The sequence below is a fragment of the Melanerpes formicivorus genome, unplaced genomic scaffold (genome assembly GCF_026170545.1).
Source record: "Melanerpes formicivorus ecotype bairdi unplaced genomic scaffold, bMelFor1.0.p_v2 SCAF_64, whole genome shotgun sequence".
NCBI classification, from domain to species: domain Eukaryota; kingdom Metazoa; phylum Chordata; class Aves; order Piciformes; family Picidae; genus Melanerpes; species Melanerpes formicivorus.
In genome coordinates, this window is record NW_027142416.1 from 3,352,046 (window position 1) to 3,367,916 (window position 15,871).

The following is a 15,871-nucleotide window of genomic DNA, read 5'->3' on the forward strand; positions in this document are numbered from 1 at the left end:
AGTGCATGCAGCATGTGAACACAGAGCAAAGATAAGGCTTATGAAAAGCCACAAACCACTATGACACACACCACTAAGCATTTGGCAGATACAAATGGCAATGAAATGCCATGCAAGGACTGAATTAAAGATGGAGTCTCAGCTATAAGAGGTTTAATTAATAAGAAAGTAATCAAGCAATACATTATATACTTATCAAGCTGGTGACAGTAAGCCCACCAATTCTGCAATGACAAAGCCACTTAAAAAAACCCACAGCAAAAGAAAGCATCACTCATAGTATCATAGTATAGGATCAGTCAGGGTTGGAAGGGACCACAAGGATCAGATCATCTAGTTCCAATCCCCTGCCATGGGCAGGGACACCCCACACTACAGCAGGCTGGCCACAGCCTCATCCAGCCTGGGCTTAAACACCTCCAGGGATGGGGTCTCAACCACCTCCCTGGGCAACCCATTCCAGGGCTTCACCACTCTCATGCTGAAGAACTTCCTCCTCACATCCAGCCTGAATCTCCCCACCTCCAGCTTCATTCCATTCCCCCTAGTCCTATCACTACCTGAGATCCTGAGAAGTCCCTCCCCAGCCTTCTTGTAGGCCCCCTTCAGATACTGGAAGGCCACAATTAGGTCACCTCGGAGCCTTCTCTTCTCCAGACTGAACAGCCCCAACTCCTTCAGTCTGTCCTCATAGGAGAGGTGCTCCAGCCCTCTGATCATCCTCGTGGCCCTTCTCTGGACACCTTCCAGCACCTCCACATCCCTCTTGTAATAGGGGCTCCAGAACTGGATGCAGTACTCCAGGTGGGGTCTCACCAGAGCTGAGTAGAGGGGGAGAATCCCCTCCCTTGACCTGCTGGCCACACTTAGTTTCATAGTTTCATTCAGGGTTGGAATGGACCACAAGGATCATCTCGTTCCAACCCCCCTGCCATGGGCAGGGACACCCCACATTAGATCAGCCTGGACAGAGCCTCATCCAGCCTGGGCTTAAACACCCCCAGGGACGGGGCCTCGACCACCTCCCTGGACAACACATTCCAGGGCTTCACCACTCTCATGCTGAAGAACTTCCTCCTCACATCTAGCCTGAATCTCCCCACCTCCAGCTTCATTCCATTCCCCCTAGTCCTATCACTACCTGAGATCCTGAGAAGTCCTTCCCCAGCCTTCCTGTAGGCCCCCTTCAGATACTGGAAGGCCACAATTAGGTCACCTTGGAGCCTTCTCTTTTCCAGATTGAACAGCCCCAACTCCTTCAGTCTGTCCTCATAGGAGAGGTGCTCCAGCCCTCTGATCATCCTTGTGGCCCTTCTCTGGACACCTTCCAGCACCTCCACATCCCTCTTGTAATAGGGGCTCCAGAACTGGATGCAGTACTCCAGGTGGGGTCTCACCAGAGCTGAGTAGAAGGGGAGGATCACCTCCCTTGACCTGCTGGCCACACTTCTCCTGATGCAGCCCAGGATCTGATTGGCTTTGCGGGCTGCAAGTGCACACTGAGAGCTCCTGTTGAGCTTCTCGTCCACCAGCACCCCCAAGTCTCTCTCCTCAGGGCTGCTTTCCAGCCAGTCACTGCCCAGCCTGGATTTGTGCCTGGGATTGCCTTGACCCAGATGCAGGACCCTGCCCTTGGTCTTGTTGAACCTCATGAGCTTGGCTTGTGCCCACCTCTGCAGCCTGTCAAGGTCCCTCTGGATGGCCTCCCTTCCCTCCAGTGTGTCTGCTGCACCACACAGCCTGGTGTCATCAGCAAACTTGCTGAGGGTGCACTCAGAGCCACTGTCCTTGGCACCCACAAAGATGTTGAACGAGACTCAAATGGGTTTATGAGAATCCAGGAATATAAAGGACAGCACCATATTAAGAGATCAAAAGCATAACAGGAAGGGTCATGATTTTTTCCCAATGAGGGTTCTGGCACACTGGAACAGGTTGTCCAGAGAAGCTGTGGATGCCCCACCACTGAAATGTTCACTGTCAAGCTGGATGTGGCTTTGACCAACCTGATCTAGTGGAGTATGTCCCTGCTCATGGCAACCCAAAACATTCTATGATTCTATAGGTGAACAAGTCTGAGGGGTGAAAAATACACCAGTGAGGAGGTGCTGGAAGGTGTGCACAGAAGGGCCACCAGGATGAGCAGAGGGCTGGAGCTGCTCTGCTATGAGCGCAGACTGAGAGAGTTGGGGCTGTTCAGTCTGGAGAAGAGAAGGCTCCCAGGAGACCTAATTGTGGCCTTCCAGTATCTGAAGGGAGCTACAAGAAAGTTGGGGAGGGACTTTTGAGGGTGTCAGGGAGTGATAGGACTGGGGGGAAAGGAGCAAAACTAGAAATGGATAGCTTCAGATTGGATGTTAGGAAGAAGTTGTTCCCCATGAGGGTAGTGAGAGACTGGCACAGGTTGCCCAGGGAGGTGGTGGAAGCCTCATGCCTGGAGGTTTGCGCGGCCAGGCTGGATGTGTCTGTGAGCAGCCTGCTGTAGTGTGAGGTGTCCCTGCCCATGGCAGGGGGGTTGGAACTGGCTGATCCTTGAGGTCCCTTCCAACCCTAACAATTCTGCCACAGTCATACATGTATAGAAATGTGTTGTGTATCAAGGTCTCATACCTTTTATACCTGCTTGAAACCATTCTTGAGGAGTCCTAAAAGAAAGAGAAAGGAAAATTAACATTAGGTTTTTGGTATACACTACCATTGCATAGAAAAAGAAGGCTGCATTTAAAAGTAGGACACTCATGACTCAAAGCAGCTGCTGCACCACTCAGTTTTGCTTGATTTTCCTGCCAGGAAGAGAGAGAATATCGGGATTATCATCACAGTGTTACTGCTGCTGAGCAACAGCTCTGAGTTCAAGGGGCAATGGATAGAAACTACAGCACAACCTGAGGAGGAACTTCTTGACTGGAAGGGTCACAGAGCAGTGGAACAGGCTGCCCAGAGAGGGTGTGGAATCTCCTGCTCTGGGGTCTTTCCAGTCCCATCTGGATGTGTTCCTGTGTGACCTGTGCTGAATTCTCTGGCAGGGGGGTTGGACTGAATGATCTCCAGAGGTCCCTTCCAACCCCTAACATCTTGTGACCTGTGATCCTGTGAATCTTTACAACAGCTTCTGGGTACATTGCACTTACTACCTCCCCCGGCATCCAGAACATGCAGCCTGCCAGCGACGCACCTTCACTGCCACTGCTGATACAGAAACGCTTGTGCACTCTCATGGCTGTTCTTCTGCCTGTCCAAGGGCAGAAGAGCAAAACCACTGCACTTCCTTCAGCCTCCCTGCTGCCCTTCCAGACAGAACAAAAACTGAAGCTGGCAAAGCAGTCCAGGTCCATTTCTTAGATATCAGCTGGGTGATGGAAGATATGTTTTTCACTGTGCTGCAACCTGGCTCACCTCAGTTTCTCCCAGGCTAAATGAAGTGGTCTTCTTCTGGCATCTGCTGGAAGTCTGTACATGGATGTTTCATGTACTCAGATGGCAGACAGTGACTTGTCAAGCTATAATAGTCCATTTTTAGATCATTGGTTCTAAACATTTCTATTCTGCTTCTCACTATTTCAGTTAGTTTCTGAACAGCAAGCAAAAGAGGTGCAGTGTATTCTTTGTTGGGGGAGTGGAATTTTCAACCCACCACAGACTACATTAGCACCAATAATGCTATGCTTGTAGCTTCCCACTACCAGACTGATCACACAGGAACATTAAGACAGGTTTCAACTCGCAAACGATGGCTCAGATTAAACAAAGCCCACAGATCCTTTTTAGGCTGCTGCAAGAAGAGGAACCAATTATTTTATTAGTCATAGACAAAAGTCTTCCCAACATCAACAAATACGAGGGAAAGAGTCAGGGGAGAATTTTTAACAGAAAGGGACCTGGGGGTGGTGATTGACAGCTGCCTAAACATGAGGCAGCAGTGTGCCCAGGTGGCCAAGAAGGCCAATGGCATCCTGGCCTGGATCAAGAACAGTGTGGCAAGCAGGAGCAGGGAAGTCACAGTATCACAGTATCACAGTATCACTTAGGTTGGAAAGGACCTCGAGGATCATCGAGTCCAACCTGACACCGTAGACCCCATGACTAGACCATGGCACCAAGTGCCACGTCCAATCTCCCCTTGAACGCCTCCAGGGTCGATGACTCAACCACCTCCCTGGGCAACCCATTCCAATGACGAATGACTCGCTCGGTGAAGAACTTCCTCCTCACCTCGAGTCTGAACCTCCCCTGGCGCAGCTTGAGACCGTGTCCCCTTGTTCTGGTGCTGGTTGCCTGGGAGAAGAGGCCAACTCCCTCCTGGCTACAACCATCTTTCAGGTAGTTGTAGAGGGCTATAAGGTCACCCCTGAGCCTCCTCTTCTCCAGGCTAAACAATCCCAGCTCCCTCAGCCTCTCCTCATAGGGCTTGTGTTCAAGGCCTCTCACCAGCCTTGTTGCCCTTCTCTGGACACGCTCAAGTGTCTCAATGTCCTTCTTAAACTGAGGAGCCCAGAACTGGACACAGTACTCAAGGTGCGGCCTAACCAGAGCAGAGTACAGGGGCACTATGACCTCCCTGCTCCTGCTGGCCACACTATTCCTAATGCAGGCCAGAATGCTATTGGCCCTCCTGGCCACCTGAGCACACTGCTGGCTCATATTCAGGTGGCTGTCGATCAGCACACCCAGGTCCCTCTCTGTCTGGGAGCTCTCCAGCCACTCCGACCCCAGCCTATAGCTCTGCATGGGATTGCCATAGCCAAAGTGCAGCACTCGGCACTTGGACTTGTTGAAAGCCATCCCATTGGACTCTGCCCATCTGTCCAGTCGGTCGAGGTCCCTCTGCAGAGCCTTTCTACCCTCTAATTGACTAACATCTGCCCCTAACTTTGTGTCATCTGCAAACTTGCTGATGACTGACTCTACCCCTTCATCCAGATCATCAACGAATATGTTGAAGAGGACAGGGCCCAGCAGTGATCCCTGGGGGACACCACTGGTGACTGGCCTCCAGCTGGATGTGGCACCGTTCACGACCACTCTCTGGGCCCGGCCCTCCAGCCAGTTCCTAACCCAGCACAGAGTGTAATGGTCCAATCCACGGGCTGACAGCTTAGTCAGCAGTTTGCTGTGGGGGACGGTGTCAAAGGCCTTGCTGAAGTCTAGGTAGACCACATCCACAGGCCTCCCCACATCCACCAGGCGGGTCACCTGATCATAGAAATAGATCAGGTTGGAGAGGCAGGATCTGCCCTTCCTGAATCCATGTTGGCTGGACCTGAGCCCTTGGCCATCCTTCAGGTGCGCAGTTATTGCTGCCAGGATAATCTGCTCCATCACTTTCCCTGGCACTGAGGTCAGGCTGACTGGCCTGTAGTTTCCAGGTTCCTCCATCCGACCCTTCTTGTGGATGGGGACCACGTTGGCCAGTTTCCAGTCATCTGGGACCTCACCAGTGAGCCAGGACTGGAGGAAAATGATGGAGAGTGGCCTAGCTAGCACATCCGCCAGCTCTCTCAGCACCCTAGGATGGATCCCATCTGGTCCCATGGACTTGTGGATATCCAAGTGGCTCAGCAGGTCCCGAACTAACTCCTCATGGATTTCCAGGGTATTACTCTGCTCCCCGACCCCAACGCCCAGCTCCGGAGACCACTCGTCCTGAACTCCTGCCTTGCTGTTAAACATTGAGGTAAAGAAGGTGTTCAGGACCTCAGCTTTATCCTCATCCTCAGTAACTGTGTTCCCCTCCAGGTCCACTAGGGAGTTCAGGTTCTTCCTGCCCTTCTTCTTATTGTTAATATATTTATAAAAATGCTTTTTATTATCTTTGACTGAGGTGGCCAGCTTCAGTTCCAGCTGGGCCTTAGCCTCCCTAATTTTATTCCTACATAATCTAACAGCTTCCTTGAACATACCTCGAGAAGCCTTCCCCTCCTTCCAAAGGTGATACAGCCTCCTCTTCCCCCTTAAATCCTCCAGGAGCTGCTTGCTCATCCAGGCTGGTCGCCTTCCCCGCCGGCTTGCCTTCCGGCACATGGGAACCGCCAATTCCTGTGCCTTCAAGAGCTCCTGTTTGAAGTAGGTCCAACCCTCCTGAACCCCTTGGTTCATGAGGGCTGGTACCCAAGTCATTGTACCCCTGGACTCTGCACTGGTTAGGCCACACCTTGAGTCCTGTGTCCAGTTCTGGGCCCCTCAGCTTAAGCAGGACATTGAGACACTTGAACGTGTCCAGAGAAGGACAAGGAGGCTGGGGAGAGGCCTTGAGCACAGCCCTGTGAGGAGAGGCTGAGGGAGCTGGGGTTGTTTAGCCTGGAGAAGAGGAGGCTCAGGGGAGACCTCATTGCTCTCTACAACTACCTGAGGGGGGTTATAGCCAGGAGGGAGTTGGTCTCTTCTCTCTAGCAACCAGCACCAGAACAAGAGGACACAGTCTCAAGCTGTGCCAGGGGAAGTCTAGGCTGGAGGTGAGGAGAAAGTTCTTCACTGAGAGAGTCATTCACCATTGGAATGTGCTGCCCAGGGAGGTGGTGGAGTCACCATCCCTGGAGGTGTTCAAGAGGGGATTGGATGTGGCACTTGGTGCCATGGTCTAGTCATGAGGTCTGTGGTGACAGGTTGGACTTGATGATCTTTGAGGTCTCTTCCAACCTTGGTGATACTGTGAAAATAATGACAAAGCAGGAAATTCTGACTCCTTCTATTACTAAGTACAGACAAAGGAGCCAGTGAATTCTCAAGATGAAAGAATTCTCTCCACTCTGGGAATCCTACAAATCATTAGACTAACCTTCACTAGTCATTTCATTAACAGCTTGGTAAGGAAGCACACAAGGTAAAAAAAAAAAAAGAAAACAGGATCCAAAGGATTATTATTTTATTATTGAAAATCTTAAATGTTATTTGACTCCAGGAAGCATTTTGAACTTCTGCAGTAGGTGCTACGCTTTTCCTAGCACAAGGGAGTTTATTTAAAGAAACCCACAAAGGGGTGTAAAATTGCTGCTCCTTTAACACTGATAACTCTTTTATCATTGCTGACAGCATCTGAGGAGGAGCAGCTCCCAGCTGGGCAACACCAGCCTCGTTTTACCTCTAAAAGGGCAAGGAAACAGAATTTTAAAGGGCATCAATGCTATTTTTAATGTTTACTAAGAGTATGTTATCTTTGAAAGGACACAGCAGCAGGGGGAGGTTTCCAAGGTCTGGGAGGAAGCAAATGCCACTCCTGTCTTCAAGAAGGAAGATCCAGTAAGGCCAGTCCTTACCTAAGCCCCTCAGCAGGATATATGAAGGGGAAAAATCAGGCCTGACTGATCTTGGAGCCTACTGTAAGAAGCTGACTGGCTCAGTGGATGAAGGGAGAGCAGAGGAGGCTTATCCTGACTTTAAGAAGGCTTTCAACACCTTCCCATCTAACACGTATGAGCAAAGTCCTGAAATACAGACCAGGTAAATAGACTCTAAGGTGCAGTGCAAAGTGACTCAAAAGGTTATGATCAGCAGAATGAAGTCCAGCTGGATGCCAGTCACTTTGCAGTGTCTGACACAGGGGCCAGCACAGTTTAATGTCCTCATCAGTGATCTGAATGATGGGAAAAAGTATGCTCCTAGCAAGTTCACAGTGTACACAAAATATGGATGTGTGTACACAAAATATGGATGTGTGGCTAACTATACAACAGATGCCCATGCTGCCATCCAGAGGGAAACTGATCAGCTGGAAAACTGGCCAACAGAAGTTCAAAAAAAGGGAAATGCAAAGTCTTGCACTTGGGGAGGAACCACCTCAAGCACCAGGACAGGCTGTGGACCTGTTCAAAAGCTGCTGTGGAGAAAAAGACCTGGTAGTCCAGGTAGAGACATCCTGGTGGACACCAACTTGAACAAGAGTCATCAATGTGCCCTCGCAGCAAAGGCGGCAAATGGTATCCTCAATGCTGCGCTGCCAGCAGGTCAAGGGAAGTGATCATAGAACCATAGAACTGTCAGGGTTGGAAGGGACCTCAAGCATCACCCAGGTCCAACCCCCACTGCCATGGCCAGGGACACCTCATACTACAGGAGGCTGCTCACAGCCACATCCAGCCTGGCCTTAGAAACCTCTAGGGGTGAAGCTTCCACCACCTCCCTGGGAAACCTGTGCCAGTCTCTCACCACCCTCGTGGGGAACAACTTCTTCCTAACATCCAATCTCAATCTACCCATTTCTAGTTTTGTTTCATTCCCCCTAGTCCTATCACTCCCTGACACCCTCAAAAGTCCCTCCCCAGCTTTCTTGTAGCCCCCTTCAGATACTGGAAGGCCACAAGCAGGTCTTCTCAAAGCCTTCTCCTCTCCAAACTGAACAACCCCAACTCTCTCAGTCTGTCTCCATAGCAGAGCAGCTCCAGCCCTCTGCTCATCCTTGTGGCCCCTCTCTGCACACCTTCCAGCACCTCCAGATCCTTCCTGTAATAGAGGCTCCATGACTGGATATAGTGCTCCACGTGGGGTCTCACCAGAGCAGAGTAGGGGAAGAGAATCACCTCCCTTGCCCTCTGCTCCCCTCTCCCTCTGGTGAGACCACAGTTGGAGTGGAGGATACAGTTCTGGGCTCCTCTCTGTGAGAAAGACATACTGGAGAGGCTCCAGTGAAGGGCCACACAGATGATCAAAGGTCTGGAGCATCTGACATGAGGAGAAGCCCAGAGTGCTGGAGAAGGGAATGCTCAGGAGGTGTCTTGCCAACATGTATATACACACCTAATGGTGTAAAGAATTGTGCCCAGACAAAGGGCACAATGGAAAGACAAGAGACAGAAACTAGTACACAGGAAATTCACTTAGATTCAAGAAATAACTTTTTACTGGGAGATTAAACATTGAAACAGGTTGCCTAGAGAGGTTATGGAGTTCCTCTCCATGGAGATAATAAAAAAAAAAAACCCCAACTGGCCATAGTCCTGAGCAATTTGCTAGAGCTGACCCTGCTTTGTCCACAAGGGTTGGAATACAGACTTCCTGAGATTCCTTCCAGTCCTAATGAATCTATGCTTCTGGTCTGCTTGTCTTGAGTTTTCCATCTGCATTCTTCTCTCAGCTTAGTGAGTTTAAGGGGACACAAATCTAACATGGGGCAGCTTTAAAGGATTTCATCCTGCCCTCCACTATTGTTATTTAAGGATTTGCCTATCGGAGCTCCTACACAGAGGACTGCAACATCCTGAATTTTAGCTTTAAGACAGTCAGCAATGACTGATAAGTTCATCTGACTCTAATGTATGCGAAGAGATTCCAGCAGTTTCATCTCATCCTTAAATTTGCTGCCAGTACCAAACTGGGTTGGCTTGGCTGAGACATCTGAAGACTGCGAGGCCATTCAGAGAGACTTGGACAAACTAAGAGCTGGGCAGAGAGGAACCTGATGAGGTTCAACCAGGTGAAGTGCACCTGGGAAGGAAGAATAAACTGCAGCAGGACAGGTTGGGAGGTGATCTGCTGCAGAGCAGCCCTGTGGAGAAGGACCTGGGAGTCCTAGTGGATAACAAGTTCTGCATGGGGCAGCAATGTGCCCTGGTGGCCAAGAAGGCCAATGGGGTCCTGGGCTGCATTCAGAAGACTGTGTCCAGCAGATCCAGGGAGATGTCCTCCCCTTCTGCACTGCCCTGGTGGGGCCACATCTGGAATACTGCATCCAGTTCTGGGCTCCCCAGTTCAGGAGGAACAAGGATCTATTTGAGAGTCCAAGGGAGGGCTACAAGGATGTTAAGGAACTGCAGCACTGCCTGGTGAGGAGAAGCTGAGAGCACTGGGGCTGTTTAGTCTTGAGAGGGGACTGAGAGGGGATCTGATCAATGTCTATAAATATCTGAGGGCTGGGGGTCAAGAGGGAGGGCACAGGCTCTGCTCACTTGCACCCTGCGATAGGACAAGGGGCAATGGATAGAAACTCCAGCACAGGAGATTCCACCTCAACACGAGGAAAAGCTTCTAGACTAGCTCAGTGGGATGGAAGCAAATGAAGCTCTATTTACAAGCAAACTACAATATAGAAATATGAAATGTGATGAATATGTACAAAATATACAATATTTACATGTACTTACAATTTATAAACAGCACAAGAACCCTCCTGGACAAAACCAGGGGGTAACCAATAGCTTCCTCCTCTCCTCCCCCTCCCGGCCCACTGTACAAGGGAAAAGAGAAAGAGAAAAGGAGAGAGTAGCTTGTTAGTACTTAGCCACAACAAGAATGCAGCCATGGTCAGCAACAGCCAAGCAAAAGCTACCAGCTGGTATCTGCTAGAAAGAAGAAAGAGAGAGACAGAAATAGTTTATATAACTACAAGATTAGCTACAAGAAAGCTGGGGAGGGACTTTTGAGGGTGCCAGGGAGTGATAGGACTGGGGGGAATGGAGCAAAACTAGAAATGGGTAGATTCAGATTGGATGTTAGGAAGAAGTTGTTCCCCATGAGGGTGGGGAAAGACTGGCACAGGTTGCCCAGGGAGGTGGTGGAAGCCTCATGCCTGGAGGTTTTTCAGGCCAGGCTGGATGTGGCTGTGAGCAACCTGCTGTAGTGTGAGGTGTGCCCATGGCAGGGGGGGTTGGACCTGGCTGATCCTTGAGGTCCCTTCCAACCCTAACAATTCTGTGATTCTATGATTCATCTGGCCAATACAGAGATGACACAGACAAGCTGGTCACCAGGCTTTAAATAAATAAAATTGTCTGTGTTTACAAGTGCCTGACAAAGATTCCCAAACATTAAACCAACCCTACCATTACAAATCTGCTAGTTAAAATGCACCAGCAAACATTGTTTTTAAACATGCACAAACTCTGGAGTTGGCTGGACTGTGAAAACCATTCACTGGAATCTCTGACAAGGCTACTTACAAGTTTCACAAATGATTAAGGCAAACTGCCTGGATTAAATCAGGCTGGTCGAGTACACTGCCATATGCACTGGCACGGAGCACACACACAGTGTTTTATAGCTTGACTACACACTAGTGTATATTAGGAGTGCGTAATGATTTTCTTTAACATGCAAGGTTAAAACCTGACTGGAATTAGGCCATCAAAGCCCTGCTGAGGCTGCATCTGGAGCACTGTGTCCAGTTCTGGCTCCTCAGTTCAAGGAGGACCTCAGGGAACTGCTTGAAAGAGTCCAGCAGAGAGCCGCAAAAATGATGAAGGCAGTGGAAGATCTTCCTTAGGAGGAGAGCCTGAGGGAGCTAAGGGCTCTGTAGCTGGGAGAGGAGGAGCCTGAGAGGTGACCTCATTGCTGTTGATAAAGATGTGCAGGGTGAGTGCCCAGAGGCTGGAGCCAGGCTCTGCTGGGTGATGCCCAGTGCCAGCACAAGGGGCAGTGATGGAAGCTGAGGCAGAGGAAGTTCCATGGAAACAGGAGGAAGAATTTTTTCCCTGTGAGGGTGACAGAACCCTGGAAGAGGCTGCCCAGGGGGGTTGTGGAGTCTCTCTCTCTGGAGATATTCAAGCCCTGCCTGGATGTGTTCCTGTGTGATCTGCTCTAGGTGATGCTGCCTTGGCAGGGGGATTGGACTGGATGATCTTTGGAGCCCCTAACATGGTGTTATTCAGTCATCAAAGCAATCCATTTTTTCACATGCAATCAAATGATGACCTTGCTGCCAAGTTTCCTGTATGCTCTTCAAGATGTGAGCAAAATAGAACTTTATTACATGAAGGAAGGAGGGCTGTTGCTGAGGCTTCTTGCCTTTTTACATAACAAGAAGCAGGTAGATTCTATCTCCATCCCTCCACTGAAGTTAACTCCAACTGCCCTCATGAGCCACATCTTCATTAATTCCATCTACTTCCTCTTCCTAACCCCAGTCAAACTTTTCAGTGTCATTTACCTGGAAATGGCAGTTATGTATCTCTGCAATGCAGATGGAGTTTCACTCTGATATTAAAGTGAGATAACATCTGAATGCCTGGCAACAGAAGGGCAATCTGATCCTAGTATAAACCAGGGATAACTGCAGCTGTATAAAGGAGGATAAAGATGAAATACACTTCTTCCCTCTCCCATCAAAGGCCCCCAAAAGTAAGCATTAATCAGGCCCTATAGTGATACAGGTAACATTTACCTTCCATGCCTGATCCTAAACCTCTTTAAAACTTCTAGAGAGGTTTCTCACAGAATGCAGCACAAGTTCAACCTTGAATGGAAATGCTTTCAATGTGCAAGGGGGAAATAAACCTCTACTTCATTATTTCCACAGAAGCCACTCTTTCTAGAAGCACCCTGAGAGGTGTTCTCAGTAAGCATAAAGCATCATTTGTAGCTCTCAGCCACTTGCACCACTTTCTACACCTTGTCTTAGTTTAGAGTGAGATAGGTTTGCTCTTTTACCTCTTCCAAAAGGGGGAAAAGAACATTGCTCACACAAAGGACTGGATAGGATGGAAAGTTTAAATGCAAAGGCTATTCACAACTACATGCAACAGTACACAGCATGTAAAATACAACAAAATCCATAGGCTGGGCTTAACACAGAGGCTCATTAAGACAAAGCTTTACCCAAACCTCCCTTAAACCAGGCCAACAAATCCAAAACTTCATGCCCATCATCCCCCCCAGACTCTCTAGCCCCCAGACCACACCCTTGTAACACAACGAAAGTTCAGCTTGGCAGCTCCAGGCCCAACTGGCAGTACTGCCAAGGACAACACCAGGCCTCTCCCACAAGAGGTTAGCAGCCTGTGCATCCTCCCAGGAGAAGAGAGGGAGGGAAAATGGGAAGAAAACTGAGTCTGCAGCCAGTTTTGTAGGGATTCAGGACTTCTGGGAATGAAATACACTTCCTGGTCCACCTCCTGGACATCCTATAGCCTCTGGAGGTCTTCAACTTTGTGGTTTCTTAAAGGCACCCAGGCCCTAAACCATCACAGACCTCTACTTACAGTATCATAGTATCAGTCAGGGTTGGAAGGGACCACAAGGATCATCTCGTTCCAACCCCCCTGCCATGGGCAAGGGACACCCCACACTGCATCAGGCTGGCCAGAGCCTCATCCAGCCTGGGCTTAAACACCTCCAGGGACAGGGCCTCAACCACCTCCCTGGACAACCCATTCCAGGGCTTCACCACTCTCATGCTGAAGAACTTCCTCCTCACCTCCAGCCTGAATCTCCCCACCTCCAGCTTCATTCCATTCCCCCTAGTCCTATCACTGCCTGATATCCTAAGAAGTCCTCCCCAGCCTTCTTGTAGGCCCCCTGAAGGCCACAATTAGGTCACCTCGGAGCCTTCTCTTTTCCAGATTGAACAGCCCCAACTCCTTCAGTCTGTCCTCACAGGAGAGGTGCTCCAGCCCTCTGATCATCCTTGTGGCCCTTCTCTGGACACCTTCCAGCACCTCCACATCCCTCTTGTAATATGGGCTCCAGAACTGGATGAAGTACTCCAGGTGGGGTCTCACCAGGGCTGAGTAGAGGGGGAGAATCACCTCCCTTGACCTGCTGGCCACACTTCTCCTGATGCAGCCCAGGATCTGATTGGCTTTGCTGGCTGCAAGTGCACACTGAGAGCTCATGTTGAGCTTTTTGTCCACCAGCACCCCCAAGTCTCTCTCCTCAGGGCTGCTTTCCAGCCAGTCACTGCCCAGCCTGGATTTGTGCCTGGGATTGCCTTGACCCAGATGCAGGACCCTGCCCTTGGTCTTGTTGAACCTCATGAGGTTGGCTTGTGCCCACCTCTGCAGCCTGTCCAGGTCCCTCTGGATGGCCTCCCTTCCCTCCAGCGTGTCTGCTGCACCACACAGCTTGGTGTCATCAGCAAACTTGCTGAGGGTGCACTCAATGCCACTGTCTATGGCACCCACAAAGATGTTGAACAAGCCTGGTCCCAGGAATGCTCCCTGAGGGACTCTGCTTGTCACTGGCCTCCACTGGGACATGGAGCCATTGACAGCCACTCTTTGGGTGCAGCCATCAAGCCAGCCACTTGGACAGAATACTTCTATGTACTAAACAATTCCAGGCTCTTTCATCTCCCCTTTTTTCCTAGCTGCCAAGGTTTTACATCTATTTCTAAGATTCATTGCTTTTTCTTCCGGTTTGGATTTCCTAGGAATGACCTTGAACACTCTTTACTCACCCAAATCTCTTTTATAAGCAGTCATTCTAAAAACAAGCTTCTTTTCTACAACTGTTAAGAAAGCCTGAAGTTATCACCACCCATTAATCAGTTACAAAACAAACTGAAACAGGAACCTGGTAAAATAAAGCAAAAGCAAAGCTGACCTATTGTTCTTAAGTAGCCTGACAACATTTTTTTGTATTTTGATCTTCCTTTGGTTTGCACTTTGGCAAGTTGGAACCAACACATTTTAAAAGAGCCTTATTTAATTGACATCCACCTGATATTTGGTGGTGAATGGTGCCACTTCCAGCTGGCAGTGGTGTCCCCCAGGGATCAGTGCTGTGCCCCATCCTATTCAATATCTTTATTGATGACCTGGCTGAAGGGATTGAGTCCATCATCAGTAAGTTTGCAGATGACACCAAGATGGGGGCAGGAGCTGATCTGCTGGAGGGTAGAGAGGCTCTGCAGAGAGACCTCGATAGGCTGGACAGATGGGCAGAGTCCAAGGGCATGAGATTGAACACATCCAAGTGCTGGGTTCTACACATTGGCCACAACAACCCCATGCAGTGCTACAGGCTGGGGTCAGAGTGGCTGTAAAGCAGCCAGGCAGAGAGGGACCTGGGGGTACTGGTTGACAGTAGGCTGAACATGAGCCAGCAGTGTGTCCAGGGGGCCAGTGGCATCCTGGCCTGCATCAGGAACAGTGTGGCCAGCAGGAGCAGGGAAGTCATTGTGCCCCTGTACACTGCACTGGTTAGGCCACACCTTGAGTACTGTGTCCAGTTCTGGGCTCCTCAGTTTAGGAAAGATGTTGAGATGCTGGAAGGTGTCCAGAGAAGGGCAACAAAGCTGGGGAAAGGTCTGGAGCACAGCCCTGTGAGGAGAGGCTGAGGGAGCTGGGGTTGTTTAGCCTGAAGAAGAGGAGACTCAGGGGAGTCCTTCTTGCTCTCTACAACTATCTGAAAGGAGGCTGTAGCCAGATGGGGGTTGGTCTCTTCTCCCAGGTAACCAGCACCAGAACAAGAGGACACAGTCTCAAGCTGTGCCAGGGGAGGTTCAGGCTGGAGGTTACAAAGAAGTTCTTCATGGAAAGAGTGATTGACCAGAGGAATGTGCTGCCCAGGGAGGTGGTGGAGTCACCATCCCTGGCAGTGTTAAAGAAGAGACTGGATGTGGCACTTGGTGCCATGGTTTAGTTGATTAGATGGTGTTGGGTGATAGGTTGGACTTGATGATCTCAAAGATCTTTTGCAACCTGGTTAATTCTGTATTCTACCTTTTTAAAACATGGCCAATGAATAACACATACAGAACAAAACTCTGAGCAGGAAAATGGCATTCCTATATTGTGGAGATTAACATTCAATTGACAGAACTTGTCTGTTTCTGGGCACATTGTTCCTTAAATAGTCCCTGGGTATGATACAGGAAAGCACCAAAACCCTGCCAGCAAACCTTGCTAATATTTAAGAGAGGCTCAGTGATGCAGCAGAGCTCACACCCAGGTGAGCTTTCTCTTTTCACCTGTATAACCTTACTCAGGCTGCCTCCACCAAATAACTCTGAATTCCAGACTCCTCCTCCCTCCTGAGCTACCATATTAATTACACCAGACTACAAGGATGTAGAGAGGCAGGCTTCCCACTTCATCCTCACACCACTTTGGAACTGGAGTACGCAGCTTCTAAATGCACATCAGAGTAACTACCCCTATGGCATTCTGAGGGGTGGGGGTCAAGTGGAGGGGGCCAAGCTCTTTTGGGTGGTGTGCAGTTATAA

General features: G+C 49.7%; 1 protein-coding gene across 1 annotated transcript in view; it reads right to left on the reverse strand.

Annotated features, from left to right (window-relative positions):
- The window catches only part of PAWR (pro-apoptotic WT1 regulator), a 104,320-nt gene that overhangs the window by 19,927 nt on the left and 68,522 nt on the right, over positions 1-15,871 (reverse strand). The window contains exon 4 of the mRNA XM_068162429.1: positions 2,611-2,645. Within this exon, the coding sequence (XP_068018530.1) occupies positions 2,611-2,645 (35 nt within the window). The remainder of the gene's footprint in view (positions 1-2,610; positions 2,646-15,871) is intronic.